At 37.2% G+C, this 25068-nt stretch overlaps 1 protein-coding gene across 1 annotated transcript in view; it reads left to right on the plus strand.

Moving 5' to 3' along the window:
• Positions 1-3105: 3105 nt before the first annotated feature.
• Positions 3106-25068, plus strand: part of large1 (LARGE xylosyl- and glucuronyltransferase 1) — a 37571-nt gene continuing 15608 nt past the window's right edge. The window contains 10 exon segments of the mRNA XM_079622913.1: positions 3106-3244; positions 5930-6109; positions 15027-15261; positions 15263-15332; positions 18443-18525; positions 18754-18877; positions 21513-21684; positions 23181-23285; positions 23427-23539; positions 24179-24304. Of these exon segments, the coding sequence (XP_079479039.1) occupies positions 6004-6109; positions 15027-15261; positions 15263-15332; positions 18443-18525; positions 18754-18877; positions 21513-21684; positions 23181-23285; positions 23427-23539; positions 24179-24304 (1134 nt within the window). The 5' untranslated portion in view covers positions 3106-3244; positions 5930-6003.

Raw genomic sequence — 25068 nt, forward strand, 5'->3', positions numbered from 1 at the left:
TATGATCCATATTGGTGATTTAGCAATGTAGAATACCATGCAAATTATTTAGCTAAATATTAGCCTGAATTGGTAAGATAAGTAGTTTTTTTCCCAAAATGGCTATGGGGCAAAGTAAGCCAAATGCTGTGGGGTAAATTGAGCCAGCATTTGAATTTAACCAACCATAAGGCACCAGTTAATTTAAATCTCTGAAGTATAAACTGGTATAACTTTAATAACTGGTTTAGTTGATCTTTTTTTGTTTTGTTTTGTTTATTTGATAGGAACAATGTACAATTACACCAAATCCTTCTCTAATAAGAACCAGAAGATGCTTTTCACCAGATTATAATCATATATATCTTTCCACCTGTAGTCCCTAATGGCCTAACATGTTCAGCATTGCTGAAAACCATGCCAAGAACCTTTTGACTAAATGTTTATTAGTTTCAGTGACTTTGATTAATTCATTCTGATTCAGATTTTACTTAATTTAACTTAACAAACTCTCTGTTTAGTCTGTTTTTGGGAAGGTTACAACTTTGGTGTTCGACATGTTGTTTCAGAAATGCAAACAATTAAAAATATTGAAATTACAACTTAATTTGGTTTTGTGTCGTTTAAGTTAGCTTTAAGAAAATAAATATGACTATTTGTAAAATAAAATTGTATTATTAACTTCATTTTTAAAAGAGTCAATAATCTTTAACATTTCACAGTTTGAATCAGATTTAATAATATAGTAAGTTTACACCCAGATGGTGCAACTTACCCACCGACTCGGATCAACTTACCCCTAACCTGGGGTAAATTGAGCCACAGGATCACTTTTTTTATAAGAAGCTATATTTTTAGAACCCTTTGCCATATATGTATTCTGCTAATTTAAAAAGATAGGAAACATCCTGAAATTTCTTTAGATACTTTCATTTTACTTATTTTCTCTGATCTCGAGGACCACATAAGTCAAAAATGGCTCATCTTACCCCATTCTCCCCTACCTGCTGTAGAATCTCGGATGACTCAAGGCTCGACATCTGACGCCACAGTGAGTTTCTGGATAAGAGTAAGTTATTACTGTAATGAGTATGTGAATGAGTGATTAATTACTCCCTTAATAATTGAGTGAATGTTCTTTGTTTTTTTACAATTATACAATTAACAGTATTTTTAGATACAATGTTTTAGAGATTAGCTATTCCTATTGTGAACTCATTCTAATTTGTTAAAAAAAAAAAAAAAATTCCCATAAAGGACTTTGTCAGTCCTTCGCCAAACTTTGCACACATCAGCTCTTGGCCATGCTGACAAGTTATCAAAAGTAATTTGATCTATTAAACACTGTATGAAAACAAGTAATTTTGAGCAAACATGCTTAGTTTCATGAATTTATGATGCTCTCAGGAGGTTAACAGCAGGTTCTAACCTATCAGCCATTTCACCTGAAATATGAAGGCTGCATGTGATATTAATATTGTCCACTAGAGAGAGCCACAGGATAAGGAATAATCTTTTTATATCGGTTTCCATCACTCTGAACGGAAATAAATGCATTGATGTGAAGTTATAATCGTATAAACTTATAATAGTGTACAGGCTACCATGCTTTTCCTTTCCTTATATAGAAATCTTATGAAAAGCTTCTAAATCATTAAACGTTTAACTTTTTAGACACCCTTAAACACACTTTTCAAGTTGCCAGACATAATTAAGTAGATATTTAATTATTTTAAATTGTCCGTTTAAAAAGTATTTTTTTGTTATGTATTTTTGTTGTTATGTATTAAAAATGATGTATTTGATTACATAATTAAATAGACATTTAATTTTAAATTGTCAATTTAAAAAGAAGAGACAATTTTATGTCTTTTTCACAACAATATATTGTACAATTTCTATAAAGACATGTATTGTTGTGTTATGAATAATAAAACAAACTCTTATGTGATAAAATAAGGTTTTGAGCTGCAACCGATGTCTTCACATCCCTCTAAAATTGTCCTGACAGTCTTAGACATGTACTTAATCTAAATTTAAATGTTAAATACGAGTCATCATACACCATATATTATGATCCCAAACTTGCAGTGAAGATTCAAGATGGACTTTGCTATAAAAACCACATCACTAAAACTTAAAAAATAAGGGATCTAATTTAAACAGTGTCTAACTCTGGTTAATTGAATATATATATATATATATATATATATATATATATATATATATATATATATATATATATATATATATATATATATATAAATCACGAAGGAAAATATAACTGCATATATATATATATAAATTTTAGCCTATTTGCACACTGCAGTTATATTTTCCTTCGTGATTTTTTTTTTTTTTTAGTATTCGTATTATTCGTTTCTTTATAAAAGGGTCTTTACAAATGACAAAATAAGTAATTGTACAAATAACAAGTTTTCCAATTCTATTTACAATATTTGCAAAATAACAATGAATCAATTATCTGTGTACATATTATGAAATTTTGTTATAGCAGAGCCCAGTATCTGACAAGAACATCCAGGCCTGAATCTGTATTCATAATATTTTCAGGAAGGGTGGCTAACATCAGAGACAAAACTGCAAAGGGGACAAACTTCAAAGCTATCAAAAGAAACAGTTTAGCTCATGCTAGCTAAATTTTTTGATGCTTTCTTGTACAGTGACTGTGAATCTTTAGAAAGCAGAGCAGAATTAAATCCACTCCCGGGTTTTAGTGAAAACACAGGCGCCTGGACTGGATTGTGGATTGTGGATTGAGGCAGTGATTGGAGGATATGTTGGGAATGAGAACTGAAGGAGGATGGGAAACAAACAGGGAGTGTTGTGTAGAGAGGCCGCAGTGAGTGTTCACATGATACGCAATGATATCAGATAATTGATCGAATAAACGGCGCGGTTTGCGGAATGTGATGTGTAACTCGCGTGCAGAGAAGCAGAAGACGACATTTACAGCATATCTTTACTAAAAAACCCACCGCATTCAGCAAATCCAGCATGCGGCATTTTCACGCGCTAATCTTGGATCTGAAATGGACACAAATGCGACCCGAGACACTGACATATCTGTGATATTTCCTCACGGTGATCCTGACTGGACTGGGGAAGACGATTGGCATTAAAGCCGCCAGTTCTTCATTCATGCACATATCATACGGATACTGATGATCATCTGTTCGTCTGTTGTTTTATATTTTATTGTCAGTAAAGGACTAGTCCAGTCACAGTGATTTCAGCATCACAGGTGAGACGGCATGCATATCAGCCATACACCATAATAAATGACCATAATTATACAGTGTTTCAACTGTAATACATAATCAATGTGCCACTTTGGCCTTTGTGGATTCATCCTCAATAAAGTCTCATAAAACACTCCCCATTCTCTCATTAGTTCGTTTTATTAGCTTATTCCCTGAATCGTAAATAGCAAATGCCATTTCATCACATCTCAAATCATCATTAATTATGCAAATTAACTGATATTTAGAATATTTTTGTAATAAAATGGCCGGCTTCTTAATGCTACAGATAATGTCCCTGTCATACCTGAGCGAGGGATATTTAATGTGTGTGTTGAAACAAAAATATTAAAACAGTTTATAAACACTATTTTTAAAAAAGAAACAACTATCTTTAAAGTCAATATGTAAAAGTCATTTGATAAGAACCCAACAAGCAATTTTGCGTTTAAAAACTAGATTGACCATGACTTGAAATTGCACTTACATCTTGTAGATATTATTGACATTGGTAACATGATGGGATATCAACCATCTCATGCACTGCCTGGCCAAAAACTACAAAGAATCAGTTTTGACTATAAGTGGGCTACACATAGCATAGAACATGTCAAAGAAATGAAACCAATCACATTGTAATCACTGTTGACTGCTTACATGATGGAATATAATTTATCTCGCAAGTTATTTTGGCAAAAACGATGTGTAGGCTACTACCCAATTCAAGGTTATTTTGTCTAGAAGTGTGTTACTCCTAGCCGGACTATCAGGTCTAGTTAACAGAGACGGTGAAATGACAGCTACTGCTTGCTGGGAAGTAGGCCTTTTTTTAATGCGACCTTCATGTAACAAAAAGAACCCAGACAGCAACATGTGGGCCCACATCCGGACCACATCTGGTACGTGTGGATTCTCGTGTACCAGATGTGGGCCGGATCTGGGCGACACTATGTTGCTGTCTGGGATAAGTTTAATTAAACCGCTGGACAAAAGTAGAAATTCACCCAAACAAGCCATCCAAGTAGTATGACTTCCAACTCCGACACAATCGGAGTTATATTAAAAAATATCCTTTATAATGTGAGTGAATGGTACCTTTTTGAAGCCCCAAAAAAGTGCATCCAATCATCATAAAAGTAATGCATACGACTCATTCAAACAGTGTCAGAAGTTTTCAGAATATTAGTTTTCATCCGTTTATTACAGTGCTAATATTTACCACAGACTGCACTAACAGTGATAGTGTCTGTGGTATTTTGAGTGAATAGGGTTACTAGAGTCATATTTTAGCTCCAGACACTGGTTATCGTGGTAATTCTTTAGATGGTTTTAAATCCAGTCACCTGTGCTATTCATGCTTATTTTTCATTGATTTATGATAGTTTATTTACCCACAGAAATATTCACATTTTTCGAGTTTCAGCTGTATATTACCGGTAGCTAAATTTGGAGTTAGAGAAACTTGGCAGGAAGATCTACAATATTTAACTCTTCCATGAATATATAAGGCACATTGATTTTTAAATTGAAACGCATAGCTGACTTTCCCCCTAGAGTGCATACTTTGGTAAAAAATAATACATATTTTTGTAATTCTTTATAACACTGCTGAATAAAGGTAAATAATTGCTAATACTAATTTAGATGACAACATTAAGGTTCCCTTTACATTGTTCTGATTAAAAAGTATTGATAGAATAAGTTTATTAAATGCTGAGTATTGTCATGAATGTAAATCAACTACCATGGACACTAGTACTTTCCGGTGTTCATTAGTGGTATATTGGCACATTGGAAGGAAGGATGCCATGAGTAACAGCATTGATCTGTATTGTTGTTCTTAAGGGGAGAATATGAAGATTTGAACATGGTCAGATTTACTCTCAGAAGCTTTGCATTGTCACAGCTGGAATATTGTCTTAAGTGCTGACAGCAGCTGCTGAAAAAATAATAATATCTGAATTTCGTAAAGGTAAACTGAGTGGCTTTTATCACAGTATGAGTACTTTTATATCACAATTGAGATTTTTTTTCTTCTGGAATCTGCATTAAAACTTGATTTGTATATAAAATATGTGGTAATGCTGTTGGATAATACAAATAAATAAATGTACTTGACAAATGAAACGTGCTTAATCTTATTTGATTTTCTCTTTTATTTGGAACCTGGGCCCTGTCCCAAACGGAACACTTCATGTACACTTAGACAAACTTGAGGTCAAAGGAAACGATTAAAAACAGTCAAATTAAAGTATCCTGTCATCATTTACTCACCCTCAGAATGTTCCAAACCTCTATGAGTTTTTCTTCTGCTTTTGAAGAATGTGTGTAACCAAACAGTTTCTGGTCCCCATTGACTTCCATAATTTTTCCCCCCAAACTATGGAAGTCAATGGCTAACTAACGACAGCTGGTTACACACATTCTTCAAAAATATCTTCTTTTGTGTTTAACAGAAGAAAGAAACACATACAGGTTTGGAACAACATGAGGGTGAGGAAATGATGACAGAATAAACATTTTTGGGTGAACTATCCCTTTAATATCAGACTCTAAAATCTATTTGGATTCCCAATTGAAGTCAGTTTGATGTTTTACGTATTCTGGAAGATAAGCATTTGGTTGTTATCAATAAATGTATGCAATGCCTAACATTTTTTGTGTGTGTGTGTGTTTTTACTGAGCAGTGCTATGCACCCCCCATCCAAAAAGCTGATGCCCACATAGAGGTCTCTGAACAGACACCCTCTGGCCGCAGAGGATGCTGGGAATGTGTCGTGGGCGCAGGAAGTTTGTGGCTGCCTCCCTCGCCCTGATCTTTATCCCGGCGCTCACCTGGCTCTATCTGTCATCCGCAAACTTCACAGGTACGACAACACATCACAGATTCACAGACGGATTCTCTCTGACTGGGGTCTTGAACTCAAATCACCTGAAGCAAATATTACGTCGGATAGTAATCATTTCACACAATTTTTTTTCAGTAATACAATTAGGGGAGAGCGGGGCACAACCTAACACTTTTGACTTTCTCAGTTTGTGTAAATGTACTAGAAGTTTTTTATTTTTTTCCAAATTGTCACTGTAATTAACACAATTATTATTGTTTAATGTTGTAATGTCAAACACAAGTTTACTTTCAAAAATGGAGATAAAACTAACTAATCTTTTCAAATCTAATCAATCCTTTTATTTTTCCAGCAAGTTTGCGGTTTAAATTAAAACATAAAAACTTGTGTGATATTCCTTAAACATTTTTTTTTTATAAATTGTATTATTATTATTTAAAGTAGTACACAGTACACTGCTGTGCAATAGTAATATATTTCTATTATAATTTCTTCAAGTGAAACCAAATTATTTAGAGTTTCTTTGTGTATATGATATCAAATGAAATAGTGAAATGCTGGTGAAGTGACTCTCAGAGCAGTTCTGGAGATGAAGTTCATATCCATATATAGTGAGACGGCAGAGGCTGAAAACACCATGAGCGTGTTTGTGTACTAGACGAAACTGCGGCGCTCATTCACCGAGACACAAGACTTCAGAGTTACATAGCAGTCTTTTTGAGCTTTAATATTCACAGACACTAGTCCATATCAAAATTGGGATACTTTATACAGTAAGTTGCATTTGTGACTGGATTCCGTCCATGTAATCTGCATTGTGGAAATCATAGGACTCTACATGGCATTTGCTTATGTGGGTAATAACCATGAGTGAGAAGGTTGTGCAGTTTGTAGAGGTCCCAGTTACACTTTATATATACTCTACTAACTATAAGGAACTTTGACTACAGTCAAACCAAAAATGATTCAGAAACCATTCATTATTCAGACATTTTTGATATTGTTTTACTAGTGGGTGCAAGACACAATAGTTATTTTGTATGTAAGTGAGGATAGCAAAATAAAGTAAACTATGACATATTATACCCAAACATTCTTCATACAGTGGACTACCAGTAAAATTTATTCAAATTTGGCACCAAAAATTATTCTGACACTTTTGCCCCGTTTACACGAAGGGAAGACGCAGATATTTCCCTGTGGTTTGGCCTCTCATTTACACGAAAACCCTGTTTTTATTACAGAAAACGATTATTAAAACTCCGGCCAAAGTGGAGATTTCTGAAAACGCCGGTTATGTGTTGCCGTGTCAACTGGGAGAAACGGGGTTTTAGGTTCTCTCTTGTCGATTCTGAGGATTCTGATTGGCTTGCATGGCTTTATCCTTCTCCCTACACTGCCGCCCATAGGTTTGGCATAGTTATGATGGCGCTCGACAGCGTATTTATGCGGGTTGTGTGCACGATGTTATTATTGAAACCGGAAGGGGGGGGGGGGGGGGGGGGGATATTCGTTTCTCTAAATACCCGGCTATGTGTAAATGTGGCCTTTGACCTGACCATGTTTTGCTTCAGTGTTTTTTCTTTAATTTCTAGTGCGACCTTTTTACAACACAGACTGAACAAAATGAAGCATTGCTTGGTAACTGGTTGAGCTAAACTGGTATTATCTGATTGTGTAGTTAAATTTAACAGCTGACAGATATTCAACATAATTAATTTGTGAGACAGTCTAACAGAAGGATGGACAAAACCTATCAAATATCAACTGATTTGATAACTCTAAGTTCTTCTTGTCATATTTTATTACCGTTTTCTAAACTATAGCGAATAAACTGTGATAATGTGAGAAATGTTGAAGGTGTCTGAATAAATTTTGGTCAATATACTCATTAGAGTATTAGTAGACTCAGTCTTAGGTTAGGTGTTAGAGTTAGTAGAAAAGTTCGAAAAATTCGAATATCATGCAAAAGTTAATTTATTTCAGTAATTCAACTTAAAAGGTGAAAGTAATATATTATATAGACTCATTACATGCAAAGTGAGATATTTCAAGCATATTTTGATGATTATGGCTTACAGCTTATGAAAACCCCATATTCAAAATTAGAATATTGTGAAAAGGTTTTCATAAGCCATAATCATCAAAATTATAACAAATAAAGGCTTGAAATACCTCACTTAGCATTTTTAGAGTTTCACCTGCAATTCATATAATGTCTGTTGGGGGACCGTTCAAAATACAGTACAGCAGATATTATGCAGACAGTCTACTAATACTCTAATGAGAGTTAGTTGACATGTAGTTGCAAAGTTACCTATAGTTAGTAGAATGACTAAAGTGGACTATTGAAATAAAGTGTCTATAGCACTCTATGTGACCATTGAATAGATGCAGCAATTGTTTGGCGGTATTTGAAAAATTAAATAAATACTTCAATATGAATGCAGGATAAGTTTTTCCAGAAGAAATGGTAATGGGCAAAGTCTACTTGTGTCGATCGGTTTATGCTTAAGACGTTTATATACTGATAAAGAAAAACGCAATTACATAATGCAACTGTTAGACATGAACTTAAAGGTATTGCGGAGGATCTTTCCTATTTTTAGAAAAGACCCGCCCTCTCCAATTTCTATTTGCTCCCGACCGAGAGGGAACGCCTACTAGCAGTGATTTTAAATGGATTTCTCCAAATAGCATGACAAACTTTACCTGTCTAGTAGAATCTTCGCGACTGCGGCATCAGTGGGAAGCCCAACATGTGCTTTTAGCGCACGCCAGCGTGTGAACGGCCTTACGTAAACATATCACCAGAATGATTGACACTTAGGTGGACCAATAGTATACACTACCCACCCGGAAGAAGAAAATCCTCCGCTATACCTTTAAATAAAAAACAGTTTGGGTAATCTGAAAAAATGAAGAAAAAAAGTTGAAAAATATATTTTGTAGAGTAATGTGAGAGTTAAATGATTTTTGTGTCTACTAAATGTTGACATGTAACAGTGATACAAACATGTACAGAATCTTCTTGTTCTAGTTCATTCCACTGCTCTTGTACTCTATAGTTGACCGCAGTGAAGTGTATTTTCACTGTGTGCTGAATGACTGAAGTCACCGTAGCCTGTCGACTGATGTGTTACTCCACTGGCTTTTAATGACTTTTGGCTGAAAGTTAATGTCTTTGCGGTCACTTTATTAACTGTAAATTAAATATTATACTGCTCTGATTCATGCTCACTGATGTCGAACAGCTCAAATAATGTGTTGAAGTTTGACATGTGAATGTGTTCTTGCAATACATTCTGGTGAAAAAAAAAAAACTATACCAAAATGTATTTAAAATACATTTATTATTCATACTAAGAATACTAAGTATACTGAAAATCCATTTAGTTATTTACTGACACATTACTTGAGAATGACTGATATAATTATAATGAAACTGTATTTGGAGTACTTCTTTATTGCACAATGCACATTTCTTAATCCTAAAATCTGTTTTGATATCACTATTAGTAAGGATGCTTAAATGTCCTTTTTAAAGACAAATACAAAACTTGTATTTGTTATTTTGCTGCTTTCAAATAATAGGCAAACATTTTGTTATTTTTGAAAGGTTATCAGCACATATTTTAAACCTTTTAAAACATTGTTATCTTAAGTGATTGTTTGAGTTGAGCATATCTAAATAAATCCAAAAGTGAATTTAGTCTGACATCGACATCTGTATTGACATCTGTTCGAATGCATTTCATGAAAAGAACTTAGCATTTGACAAATTGCGGTACTCTTTTCTTCTCTATTGTGATGTATATGCAAGTGAAATTACTTCTTGAACAAGAAAATAAAAAAATATATATCTGATGGAAAAAATGTTGCCGTGGAAACTGTCTGAAGTGAGTTTAAGTGCAGTAGAAGACTAAGAGCCAGATTTACTTAACAGGGTACATTAGCGTGAGAGCACAATCCCATAAAAGTCCCAATGGGAATGAAACGTTCTGCACGTGATTTACTGACGGCGCGCAAAATAAAGACTACAAACACACACAGCCTGATCATTTTCATAATTACTGAGAGCAGCGCAAATTAGCATCTGGTTTAAGACCTGCTTTTTTGGGCCGTTAAATAATGGTGCAAACCTTAGAAAATCCCCTTGCGTGATTCATTTAAATCCTCTCCTCCCATGAATTTTGTGTCTGAAAAGAAAACTCCTACAAATACATATGCAATAAGGTCAGTTGCAAAAATAACTGCCTTTTCAGCGCTAATTTGTCTCCTGTGTGTTTAGTAAACCCTGACAGTAGTCGCGCTGGCGCAAGCTGCCACTAAATCTGGACCTTTAATTACTAATTGGAAATAAATAAATAATAACTAAAGCTGAAACAAAAATAAATTAAACCTAAATGGTTATTTAAAAATAAATGAAAATGGAAAATATTAAAATAAAAGCAATTTCAAAATATGAATTAAAACTTTGATAGTATATAAACAATACTAAAATAATACTGTATGTGAACGGTGAACTAAAAACTGAGAATGCAAGAGAGAGAGGAAAATATTTTGAATTGGCACATGAATTAAATGATGTGCACGGATACATTATTTATAATAAATACTACAATATTTTGATCAAAAATATTCTTTTTCAATAACTACATTTATTAATCATTCCCTCCCTAGTTATGTTAATATAAATAATAACTTAAGAAATTTGAGTGAGTTGCATATCTGAACGTCATGATCATATAACAACCGTGCACAGAGAGAGAAATCTGTTTTTCCCCCATCATGCTTTGCTTCAGACTGTAAATGTTGAAATGAAGTGTTTGTGTATTTTTAAACATGATTCATATAGTGCGACATCTGTTAGTGTTTAAGGATCTCTTATTTTGGCGTTTATAGAGGATTCTGTTGCAGTTTTGGTGGTTCCTGTTACCATTGAATCCATTACATCAAAGTTTTTTGTGTGTAATTTTTGTAATTCAGATGTGTCAAATGTTGTGGTGTGATGCCCATAAAACCTAATGCTACTTGATATTTGTAAAGTATTACCTTTAAACGTTTTGAAAATTATTATTAAAATGTGTAAACTAACATGTATCTAAGGTGTAAGGAAAATACTGTGACTTTTTTACTTGGTTACACAACTTGACATTTGACATGACCTAAAAGTTTGTCAAAGACATGAAACCAACACAAATGAGAGAGCTGCATGATTCTAGATAAACTGAGTCACCAATTTTTTGTTATTTAAAATAGAAATCACCATTCTGACCAGACAACTAAACAACGTAACATTTTGTCAGAAGCTCTGTTTGTCAATAACCTTGCATGTTAGTTGCTGCAGGCTATCTGGGGACTAAGCCCCTTTTGGTCCGTTTTCTCTATTTTTACATTTGGGCTTATAAACATATGTAATGAGACTGAACACCATGTGTTTGGTATCTATGGATTCAGAAGACTCTAAGCTAACATACGCATGCATGTAATGTGTTTATAAAAGAAGTATGAGTGAAAAATGTACAATAAACTAGAGAATTTCAAAAACGAAAATCACACCTCACACAACAACAGTGAACAGTTTTTGAACAAAAAAATATATTTTCAAACCCTTTGCTTGACAGACATTTGTAATTGTTTGCGCACATTTGCGCTCTGTAATACTCCGCTCTGTTCGCTCTCTGTCTCCTTCTCCACTCGACGCTGTTTGTACATAGCTGTCCCTTACTATGGTACCATCCCTTGCAAGGCTACAGAGTCCTCTGATTAGCTAGAATACGTCATGGTAACCTTCCTTTGATTGGGTAAGAAAAATATTTCTCCCAGCGGCAATTTTTCCATTGTCGTTGCGCGTGGAATCTGCCTAACAACATCGATTTCATTGGCCTTTTTACGCAGTGGTATTACGCAACAAGGAAGTGTGTATATATACAAACTGGATACCTCTGTTTTCAGCTGAATATGAGGAAGACGGCAAAAAGACCACACCTCTCTATCATTAATAGCTTTTAAGATAATTACACATTTGTAAAAGTACGCAATTTTGGGCAGTTCCGTCCAATCCGTCCCCAGAGCGTTGATTGAATGATTCAATGACTCATAAAGACTTCACTTGTTTCATTACTGGATGAATCAGAGTTTTTGAATGAATCTCTTGAATTAATTATTCAATGTCAAATACATTTTTTAAGTCACTTGTCGCCAGCTACTGGTGTAACAATGTAATTGATTCAATAAGTATCAAGTTATTTCAGAAGGTGATTTTCTCAGTTTGGTACACGTTCTGTCCTAGAGGTGGCTTTCTGTGTTCTTGCACTTTATTGGCTTAAAAGCACTTTATTAATCACTCGATCATTCAGATCATATGGTTATAGTTTTAAGAGTCCTGAGACGACAAAAAGGGTCTTTGGTATGCGCTGAGGCTCCTTCTTTGGTGTGGAAATCTTCTGTTCATTTCTTCTGTTCAGTCCATCAATGCAATTTGAATGCACTTCTCTTTGCGTCGGGTGATTCTTTTCCTTAATGCAGATTCACTCTCTGACAGTAGGTGGCGCTTTTAGAAAAGCAGAAATGCCCTGGCACAAAAAGTGCTTTGTTACTTTCTGTTTCTGACTCCCGCTTGTCATGGAGAAGAAAGGAAATCAAACCGCATTCATATGTTTTCATACAACTATTCAGACTTTCATGTACACAGTCAATGGTGTTTATCAAACAGCATCAAATATACAAGAATACTGAGATGAGAGCCGGTGCATTGACTGCATGCAGAGATTTGTGTCCGTCTGAACAGATTCCTTAACAGCCATTCATACAAATTAAACAGTTTATCGGACCGAACATTCGTCTTGGTATGAACAGGCTTTAGGATCAAGATCCAGTTGCCATCTGTATCCTTATCATTCATGTTTCTCGCATGTTCGTAAGCCGTGTAACATGGATTTATTCTACACTGTCAGGAAAAAAATTATGTTTGTACCTTTTGGGTACCGCAGCTTGTTACAGGGACAACTTTGTACCTTATCTACCCCTAAAAGGTGCAAATTAGTACCTCTGAGTAGTAATATGTACCGTTAAGATGCTGCTGTAGCTGTAAACCTTTTAGGGGTAAATAAGTTACAGAGATTTCCCTTTGAGTGTATCAAGCTGTTGTACCCTGACAAAAAATTGTATCTTAATATTTTCTGGAATTTTGAACAGTCCTGTTGTGGACTGCTGACTCCTAAAGATTTTTTAAATATTTATATATTGGTGGTTAGTTCACAGCAGTGAAAGAAATTATCTGTAACCATTATATACGATATTTGCTTAAACTGATTTCCGGGTCATTCAAAATAAGAGCTATTTTTATTTCTAATCTGAATAAACGTAGGCATCATCTATGTATATTCTTCTAATCTAAGTCTTCCATTAATCATTAGTCAATAACCTTAAATATATAACTATTTTATTATATTGTATTTGGCCGCTATATATATATAAATTAACTAAATTAATAAATGTTTTACATAGTAGTAGTAGTAGTAGTAGTAGTAGATTTTTATTGTCATTGTGCAGTAGTACCACACAACGAAATTTGCTTGTGCATCCTCTAAAAAACAATGCTCACATTCATATACACATTCACACAATAAATATAGTTAAAATAACAGGGTATTAAACATTACACGTAAGTTCCATTGCATAAAGTCCATTTCTATAAAGTGCAACTGTGCTGACTGGAAGATAGAGGTGCATAATTGTTCAGTTCTACGATGGTTCTTGAGATAAAACTGTTCTGCAGCCTAGAAGTGCGTGCTCTAAGAGCCCGGTACCGTCTGCCAGATGGAAGCAGGGAGAAAAGATGGTTTGAGGGGTGTGTCTCATCCTGTACAATGTTACGTGCTCGGCTGAGGCAGCGAATCTTAAAAATATCATCCAGTCGGTGCAGGGGAAGTCCAATGATTTTTTCAGCAGATCTTATAACTCGATCAAGAGATTTCCTGTCCTTCCATCAAACTGAACATCAACAATGAACCATCACTGAACTTAAGCTGGACGCTATTTTCTTCTAGAACTTATTTTCCTGTCATCACTGTAAAGCTGCTTTAAAACAATCTGTATTGTAAAAAGCACTAAATAAAGGTGACTTGACTATTGCAAATTCACAATAGGTAGCACTTTAATGTTAATACTTAATCAAAACTAGTTATTTATAGTTTAAATGGTTTAATAACAGTATTTCATTATGGTTACACTTGAATTGGTTACAAAAAAGTTTATAAAACATATAGTTAATTATACCAGGAGATGTGTAGAATGTTGAGAGAGAGAGAGAGAGAGAGAGAGAGAGAGAGAGAGAGAGAGAGAGAGAGAGAGAGAGAGAGAGAGAGAGAGAGAGAGAGAGAGAGAGAGAGAGAGAGAGAGAGAGAGAGAGAGAGAGAGAGAGAGAGAGAGAGAGAGAGAGAGAGGTATAGTGTAAGTTTATAAAAGTAAAAGAGAGATGTCATTCAGGACTTTAGTCAGGCCTACGGCTTTAACCCAGTTGTCCAGTAAGGCAGAGCTCAGGTAGAGAGGAAGAGCAGCGGCCCAAGAAACCATCCAGTGGAAAAAAGAGTAAGATAAAGCCCAGAGCAACCATAGAGTTCTGCAGGGATGACGTCAAGCCCAGAAGACTAATTCACCAGTGGTCCCTTGAGATTTTCCTATGAGGTTTTCCATTCAATTAATTAAATCAAGTCAAATAAAGGCTGTGGTTAACTTGATGATACTTTGTTTTGTTCTCCTGCGTAAATGACACACAGCCATACCGAAAATGTGAATTTTGAAGCAGTTACGTTTATTGCATTGTTATGTTTGTGTATCCTTAGACAAAGTGCACCTTTACTCATAATTTGGTAATTTGACAAGCTTTAAACTAGTAAATGATCCTCGACGGTCTCTGTTTCCTCCTCAGTCAAACCGCTGTCTCTGTCACCGTTGGATCCTCAGTCATCGGTGCTGATCGGTGCGGCCGCCGAGCATCAGGCTTTGGAGCTGCGGCTACGAGACGTGGAGGAGCATAACCATGCGCTGCGGAGAGAGATTAGCCTTTTGCCCAGGGTCCCGACCCATAGCAGCCATCATAGCAACGGTCGCCAAGGCAACCACTTGCACACCCATTCCACTGAAGAGGGTACAGGTGATAGCGAGGCTAAAAAAGGAGTTGCCTCTGGGCAACAGCTCGGACTGTGTGCCTCAGCCTGTGGTGAACAAATGTGAGGTTAGTATTCTGAATGAATACCTTACACTGAACAGATTCAGACATTATCAAGACCCTGACCTTGAGCCTGTCCTAGGGGGTGGGCGATATGGCAAAAATATCATATCACGATTTTTTTTCAGGAAAATCACGATTCACGATTTTATCACGATTCCTTTTCATGTTGGTTTTACTATTTTGCAAGTGACTGAGCATCACAGCCAAACTAATGTCGCTATTTAAAAACAAAGCCTTAGGTAACAAAATATAAAATAAAAAAGAATGGCATACATTAGGCCAAAGTGGCGAAGATAAAAAATCTTTGTGATTTTCTTTGTTATTAAAAATTAAGAACAAAGATACACATACACAACTTCTGTTGAAAATAAAAGTTATTTGGAGGAATGTGGGTAACCAAACAGTTGATGTACCCCAGTGACTTCCATAATAGTTTTTTCCTACTATGGTAGTCAATGGGGACCAGCAACCGCCCGGTTAGCCACAAAAAATATCTTCTTTTGTGTTCAGCACAAGAAAGAAATTAATACAGGTTTGGAACAACATTAGAGAGTGAGTAAATAATGACAGAATTTTTATTTTTGGGTAACTATCCCTTTAAGGACAAGCGGCAGCATGTTTACTATTAGGGCTACTGTCACTTTAAGATCTGCGCATCTAAGATCTGAGTCTACATGCATTTGACAAGCAGATTTTTCTTAATTTTTTCTATTGTTCTTTCACTTTAGACATAACCAACTTTGTTTATGTAAACCTTGTGTGTATTTGACAGTATTAGCGCAATAAGACTCGAAAGATAACTTAGTTCAGTAATCAGACGCTGTTAGACAGGCTTTAGTGCATGTGGGCGTCGGGTACGTTATTGCGCTCAGAAAAGCGCCCGTTAGAACAGCGCATCAGCAGCGAATGACATGTTTAACCGGCAAGGCTTTAAAGCACATGCAAATAATACATTTTTATGAACTACAGTGTCCCGTTCCTCTGCATTTCATGTGAATATACGTCGCGCTGTACAGTATGTTGAGACGGAGGCGCCAGAAATGCAAACTGATAAAATGCACGATCCTACGATATTTCTTCAAAAGCAGATCGTGGAGACATTTTAATCGCCCACGATCAAAAATCGTAATATCGCACACCCCTAGCCTGTCCTCATTATATGTTTTGTTAAGGGGAGGTCAGGTGTGTTGTTACTAAACTTATTGATCAGGCTTACGATTTTATGATATTGGATGACAAAAGAGATGAACAAATCCCACGGAGTTACACTGGAGGAGGGATGGAAACTTGCTTAAAGTAAAACTTGCTTGTGATGTCAGATTTGTATCAGAAAGTGGTCAGAAAGATCATGTTAGCAACTGCATAGAAAGGCCCTAGAAACCAAGAACACTCTTGCAACTGTATAGCCCCTTACACACAGCGCGTTGATCCCGGGAAATTGCTGCGAAATTGCCAGAGTGCCTTCTGTGTGAACACAAACACGTCCCGGGATTGATGCGGGGATTGATGCCGGGATTGATGCCGGGTTGGGGACCTAGTAACATTGCCGGGATCAGTCCCGGAACACGGCCTGTGTGAACAAAAGCCAGGACCAATGCCGTAAGGGGTGTGTCGTAGTGATGACGCACATGCCATCATGCGACTCTGTTGCTCTTAGAAGAAAGTTTGTGTTCGTCATCAACAAAGAAAGAAAGAAAAACTATCCCGGGACACATTATCTGTGTATTTTCTGGAATCTCTGTGTGAAAGGGGCTATAGTCAACTCTCTAGAAATCCTAGGGGATTCCTGGTGGGTTTCTTAACTTACTATATATAATGCACAAAAGAAATTCCGAGCATGCAACATCGTAGTTGCGTTGGTTTTTCGTAAGTTATAAAATTACCAAAAAGCACCAATAAATTACGTAACTGGTATGTAGTGCGTTAGCTGTGAAGGATTTCCACGCAGGTGTGATGTTCATTCTGTTCATCAGGATTAGTGTCCGTAAGTTGCATTAACAGTTCATGTTAGTATTGTGTATTTACCATGGTAAAATAACACTTTATTTTCAATGACTTCAACATATTTTCAATTGACTGTGGTATCAACTTACTAACTCTATTGAATTAACAAAAACTGGTTGGTAAAATGGGATGGTACTTGAGTGTAAACCATTTTTGTTAAATAAATTTGCCTGTTTTTTTTTTTTTTTCAAAAAGTAAATTTATTATTTTATAAAATCTTTTAGGAAGTAGGTCAAATTTCGGAAAAAAATTGGGTTGCGGCCTTATGACCATGGGAAAATGTAGATCGTGAAAATGTACAGCGTGTCCAAGTTCTCTTTCGCATCTTCTTGTGCTTGAATGTTTAAATTGGCAAGGCTTAAAACCATGTGCAAATGATAAACTTTTGTGATGGTGCCGCACTGAGCCGATCGGGACAGTGACCGTTCCGTCAGCATCTTTCACGCCACTCCCGTGCCATCGGACAGTCCTTATTGTTGAGTCCTGCCCAGCTCTTCTGTTATTGTTTTGTGCCTGTGTGAATTAGCACTGAGTGTGTGTTTAAACAGAAAAGCAGTGTGTGGTCTCACCTGCACTCACACACTATCAACACCCGGCGTACATGACTGATCACACTAGAGCACACGGCAGCAAAGTTTACAAAGAGTGACAGTTTTGTCCACATTTTTTTGACCATCGCTGTTGTAACGTATTGGGAAGCCTGAATGTTCACGGACAGGAGATTTATATGATGCATGCGGCGGCTCTATCAGCAGCTTGTCTCCTTCGATTGCCAAACGCATATGAGCACCCAAGAAACCTTCCAGAACATTTTAGGAAACGCATAGCAATGCCCTAAAAAACACTCCAGAACACTTAGTAACCATCCAGAGAAGCCTAGCATCTACACATCAATGGCCACACTAGAAACCACCCAGAACACTATAACAAAAGCACCCTAGCAACCATTGAGAAACTGCATAACAACCTAGCATTATGGCGGTGTATTTTTACATCTTACATTTTATAAAATTGATTTTGTAGATGCAGTGTCATATTTTAAAACCATTCTTTATTGCATTAGTGCTGCTTCAGACTGCTGTGAACACTACTTGTCTTTCTCATCACAGACCATTCACATTGCCATCGTGTGTGCGGGGTACAACGCGAGCAGAGATGTCGTCACTTTGGTCAAGTCAGTTCTGTTTCACAGGTAAGTTTAGAGTCATTGTGGTTGTCCAAGAGCATCAAAAGTGTGGGTGACCCGACTGGAATTACCAGTCACTCTTTCACTCTTTTCATCATAGGTATTAGTCCTTTGTACTAGACATGATTTGTATGTAAAAAACTTTTATTAGACATTTAAGGTATGGGGTAATAAAAGTAATTATGCTGAAAACCGAATGTGACAACGAATGTCTGTTCTCTCTCTATGTGTCAGACGGAACCCACTCCACTTCCATATTATCACGGACTCAATCGCTCGGAAGATCCTGGCCGACCTCTTTCACACCTGGATGGTGCCGGCCGTTCATGTCAACTTCTATGACGCTGATGAGCTGAAGGTTTGTGTAGCTACTGCTTTGCTCAGTATACTTCAACGGTGATGCACATTTTCAGCAGCCTTGATGTCACAAGGATTTTTCCCAATTAGTAGAGATTAAAACTTTAAAAAAGGTACTGGTTCATGAACTAAATCAACCAGCTCTGAAATGAATCACAACTTGGATTTAAAGCAGTGTTTATTAATGAATAAACTACTTGTAATTATAATACTGTCATAAATGACAGACCAATATAAAACTATTGACTTCTAATTCAAATTGTACACTTTTTTGGCGCTGGCACACCAGCTAACATCATTTCAAAGTGTGAACGTATACTAGTCAGGTGAAATCACTTCATCATTCTGATTCGATTATAGAAGCACACTTATTGCTATAAAAGAATGGAAGAAGTGCTTTCAATCTATCATTGTGTTCATGTGTTCGCAATGGCTACCGTCAAAGAATATTGCACCTGAAAGAACCATTTACCGGATCATCAAGAACTTCAAGGAGAGGTTCAACTGCAGTGAAGAAGGTTTCAGGACATCCCAGAGAGTCCAGCAAGCACCAGGACAGTCTCCTCCTGAGTAGTCGGCTACAGAATCGTGTCACCTCAGTGCAGAGCTCGCTCAATATTGGCAGCAGGTGTTCACTACTCACTACTCTAATGTGTGTGCACTAACTTGAATGGGTTAAATGTAGAGGACAAATTCCGAGTATGGGTTACCATACTTGGCCTTCATTTCACTTTTCATCCAAGGGTCTGGACTCACAATAGGCCCCAAAACACTGCCATCTCTCAAACCATGCCATGCATCAAAACATACTGCAAGAGCAACTTCTCCCCAACGGTGACAATACTGCACAGGGAGGTGAAGACTTTTGGACAACGGCCTGGTGCCAACAAGGGCAACAATGAAGCCACTTCTAGAAAAACATTAAAGACAGAATAAAATTCTTCAGGAAGTACAAGGATTGGACAGCGGATGCAAAGTTGTTTTTTCTAATGAAGCCCCCTTCCGACTGTTTGGGACATCTGGAAAATCGATTATCCAGAGAAGAAAAGGTGAATACTACCACAAGTCTTTTGTCGTGCCAACAGTGAAGCATCCTGAGAATATCCATGTGTGAGGTTGCTTTCGGGCAGTTGTGGCCTAATTGTTAGAGAGTTGGACTTGTAACCCAAAAGTCGCGGGTTTGATTTGTAATACCGACAGGAAATGACTTGGGTACTCTTGAGCAAGACATTCAACCCTCAGCCGCTCCCAGGGCGCCACAGTGAATGGCTGCCCACTGCTCGCGGTGTGTGTGTTCACTACTCACTACTTCTAATGTGGATAGGTTAAATGTAGAGGACAAATTCCAGGTATGGGTTACCATACTTGGCCTTCCCTGCCCTGCCCTGCCCTGCACTTCATCCAAGGATCTGGGCTCTTTCACATTTTTGCCCCAAAACACTGGCATGTATCAAACACTGCCATGCATCAAAACATCCTGCTAGAGCAACTTCTTCCAAACAGTCCAGGAGATATTTGGTGATGATTCGTGCATTTGCCTGCATGATGGAACAGCATGTGTCAAGGCAAGAGTGATAATGAAGTGGCTCTGAGATTATTTGGATCCGTGGCCAGGCAACTCCCCGGATCGTAATTCCACAGAAAACATGTTATCGATCCTCAAAAGGCGAGTGGACAAGCATAAGCCTAAAGATTGTGATCAACTCCGAGCACTAATAAGGCTAGAGCAGTTCGCCATCTGTCAGGATTTGGCCCAAAACCTGGTATCCAGCATGCCAGAGCGAATTGCAGAGATTATAAAGAAGGGTCAACACTGTAAATATTGACGCTGCTTGCATATATTGAAAGTTTTTGCCAACGAAAGCCTTTAAAACTCATGCAATGCTTTTCATTGTGTTCCAGTATACCATAGAAATATGTGAAAAAATAATCTTTAAACACTGAATCAGAAAACTTTGCGAAAATCTTTAGCCACGGCTCTATACAAGTAGTTTGAGAGGTTAGTCTGGTTCGACTACTTCCTGGGAATTCTGAGATGTCTTTTTCCATGACAACTCACCGGATTGGTGGATCAATCTTTAGGAGAATAATATTCTGGTCTTATGTTGTGTTATTATACAAATCAAATAAAGTAACGGTTAAAACGGTTAATAATTGAATCAGAGCAGTAAAAAAACATTTATATACAACAATAAATTCTAACAGCAATCTTCATACGCTTTGTTGGAGCTCTAATGCTCAATGATCATCATCAATGATCAGAAAGCCCATGCACATACAGACATGGCCGTCCTTTGGGCAGTTCAACCGGGACTAAACCCAAACCACCGAACCAGCCCCAGCTCCGGCATGAGAATCAGCACCATTTTGGTTAGTCCGAACATGTAAGACTTTCTGACATTTAAATCAGTGGCAAAACGTATTGCAGCTGCTTACTTGGCATTTCGATTGGGTGATATTTTTTTCACAATCCAAAATATGTATCAAGGACCTTATGTCTATTTTTGACAGTGCAACGCTGCTCTACAGAGTAAATAATTTGTAATTACACATACTTCCTTTTTTTTTTTTTTTTGCAGTCTTGCAGTTTTTAAATTAATTTGATGTGTTTTGTTTGCTCTCTGTGTGTTTTCCAGTCTGAGGTGTCTTGGATACCTAACAAGCATTATTCTGGCATCTATGGCCTAATGAAGCTGGTGCTGACCAAGACGCTGCCCTCCGACCTCCAGAAGGTCATCGTCCTGGATACTGACATCACCTTCGCCACAGACATCGCTGAGCTGTGGGTCGTCTTCCACAAGTTCAAAGGTACTTTTGAACAAGATTTCATTGAAACGACAGCTGTTTTTGTGTCAATTGCACTTTACAAATGTATTTTAATGAAACAATGCAAGTTTTGTGGCTGGTGAGCTTTCAGAAACACTGCTTCATGCAGCTTTGAAACAATTACGAATCTTTTGTTTTGAATCACTGGTTGTATCAAATACCCCCCTTTGTGCGCCTTTAACTGCATTATTTGATCTCATGCCTGAAGTGTTATCAACAGTTACTCGCATGTACTGTAGTCACGTCACATGCCACTGTACCGGATTGGCCTTCGACATGAAACCCTGTTGCTTAGAAACAACGACACGCTCCTGTTGAATATGTTTGATTATTGTGTCTTGAAGAACAGATGAAAGGAAAGCCAAAAGAAGTGCATGTCTTATTGACCGTTTGTTAGGATCAGTACCCGTCTGTTACTCCACACACAAATGTGATTTCATGTCAATTAAATCAATGATGTGACACTCATTTATTTATTTATTGTGTCCTATATGCTAATTCACACCACACACTTTTGGGGGGATTTTTTTCATATCTGTATTGAAATTCATGTTCGTTTTTAGGGGGCATAAAGTAAAAAATGTCAGGGTGATACAGCTCTTCTGATATCACAGTGAAGAAAAAGAACCTGAATTTTTTTTTTTAATTCTTGAAAGGAAAAACTTAAGTAGCTGCATAATTTAATCTTTTTTTCTGCTTATTAATATTTGGAAAAAGTCAAAAAGTGCATCCAGCATGCAGAAGAAATGATAAATCTCTGCTCAATCCCAATAATTTTTTTTAAATTAAATTAAAAATCAGATAATTTAGACCTTTAATAAAAATGTAAGGTTAGGTCAGTTTGTAAAATGTCATGTGGTGCAACTCCCCAAAAATGTGATGTATAATGAATTCAGAAATGTATATCAAACATTTGAACAAGACACAATCATTATCTATTTTTCCATCTGCCTATTTTTATGCAAATTTTGGGATATCACATAAAAAAAACACTGGATGGAAACGCCAAGATGCACAAACATTCTAAAAATGCGCATAAAAAAACTTGTGCTCTCGTTAGAATCGGATACATTATTTATCCGGTAAGAAAAATGTGCATAAACAACAATGGAAACACATTGACTAAATAAATTCTTCTATGTGCATCAAAAAAAACATGTGACTTTGCGATTGGGTGGCATAACTGGACTAACCAGCGCAACAATCTTTTTCCACAGCATCTGAAATGCTGTTTTGGTTGTTCTGAAATGCCTGAGCAAAGTCTGTCGTCAAAGCCAAACATCAGGCATCCTCCGAAAAGTGTTTTTATTTTCATTTAGTTTGTGCACTCTGAGACGCAAGTCATTTATTAAATATGAAAATGACTTTATACAGTGGCCTCTCCTGCTTTTCTTAGTGATATTTAGTAACTCAGATGCTACGATCAGTAATGTAAATTTAGATGCTAAAGTCACTGTGGCGGTGTTTGTGTGTTTCAGGTCAGCAGGTTCTTGGTTTAGTGGAGAATCAGAGCGACTGGTACCTGGGGAACCTGTGGAAGAACCATCGGCCGTGGCCAGCATTGGGCAGAGGCTTCAACACCGGTACGTCAGACAGATTTTTGATTATCACGCTTGAAGGGAAGACAAGTTTTAGAACAAATACCAAAGATTCTGATAAATAAAGAGTAAATTTTTAGATTACACAACATCCACTATATTATAAGTGCTGTGTGTGTGTTGAAGGTGTGATTCTGCTGTTGTTGGATCGTTTGAGGAAGCTGAAGTGGGAACAGATGTGGCGGCTGACGGCAGAGAGGGAGCTCATGAGCATGCTGTCTACATCACTTGCTGATCAGGTGAAAACATCGGCTCTGTTTCAATGCCCACTGAGCTGCCCTGCTGTCTACTTAGACTATAACATTATAAGTGACTCATTTTCAACTAGGTACATTTGTATGATGCAGCAATACCAATAACGCTTCACAAAAAAGCACATGGGAGACCCTCAATTGATTTGTTTATCAATAAATAAGTAGACGGGGATTAAAGGTCTAAAAGGCTGTGGGCAGTGCAGATCAGATCAGAGTCCGAAATGAACAGACTAGAGGCAAGGAATGGCACCAAAATGCCCCCCAAATTGAAGATTTAGGAGCAAAAAATTGCCCATAAACAACTAAACAAATCAATGACTGTCGCAATGAAAGTGATGTGAAAATGAATGAAAAGTGTTGCATGCGGAAATGCATCTGCTCATGTTGCATCAAAGATTTCTTTTTATACATTGTTTTTTGCAGCGTTGAGCATAACAAATCACACGTTTTTGTTGAGGATATGAATGCAGTAGCCAATCACAGGCATTTGTTTCTGTGTACTCACCGAATGAATTTTGCACTGTGAATTCTATCATCATAAACAACAAAATGCAGATGCAATTTTATTTTAGAGTAGAGCTGCTTAACATAATATCAATTTTCTGAACAACATTGTGCCTGCAGGACATCTTCAACGCTGTGATCAAGCAGAACCCATTCCTGGTGCACCAGCTGCCCTGCTTCTGGAATGTTCAGCTGTCGGATCACACCCGCTCCGAGAAGTGCTACAAAGACGTGTCCGACCTCAAGGTGACATCACTGTGGAGAGCACACGATTTCTTCACACGTATACTATCCACCTTATTTTGTAACACTATATTCTGTGAATATGTCAAACACCTCATCTACATACACTATAGTGCTAAAAGTATTGGGACACCCCTCCAAATCATTGAATTCAGGTGTTCCAATCCCTTCCATGGCCACAGTTGTATAAAATCACTGATTCTACAAACAATTTGTGAAAGAATGTGTCGCTCTGAGGAGCTCAGTGAATTCAAGCGTGGTACCATGATAGGTTGCCACCTGTGCAATAAGTCCATTCGTGAAATTTTTTTTCACTACTACATATTCCACGTTCAACTGTTAGTGGTATTATAACAAAGTGGAAGCAATAGGGAACAACAGCAACTCAGCCACGAAGTGGTAGGCCACGTAAAATCACAGAGCGGGGTCAGCGCATGCGCAGAAGTCGCCAACTTTCTGCAGAGTCAATAGCTACAGACCTCTAAACACCATGTGGCCTTCAGATTAGCTCAAGATCAGTGCGTAGACTAGAGAGCTTCATGGCCGAGCAGCTGCATTCAAGCCTTTCATCACCCAGTGCAATGCAAAGTGTCGGATGCAGTGGTGTAAAGTACGCCACAACTGGACTCTAGGTGTCTGGAGTGACGAATCACGCTTCCCTGTCTGGCAATCGGATGGACGAGTCTGGGTTTGGCAGTTTCCAGGAGAACGGTACTTGCCTGACTGCATTGTGTCAAGTGTAAAGTTTGTTGGAGGGGGGATTATGG

This window comes from Phoxinus phoxinus (assembly GCF_949152265.1).
Source record: "Phoxinus phoxinus genome assembly, chromosome: 9".
NCBI classification, from domain to species: Eukaryota; Metazoa; Chordata; class Actinopteri; order Cypriniformes; family Leuciscidae; genus Phoxinus; species Phoxinus phoxinus.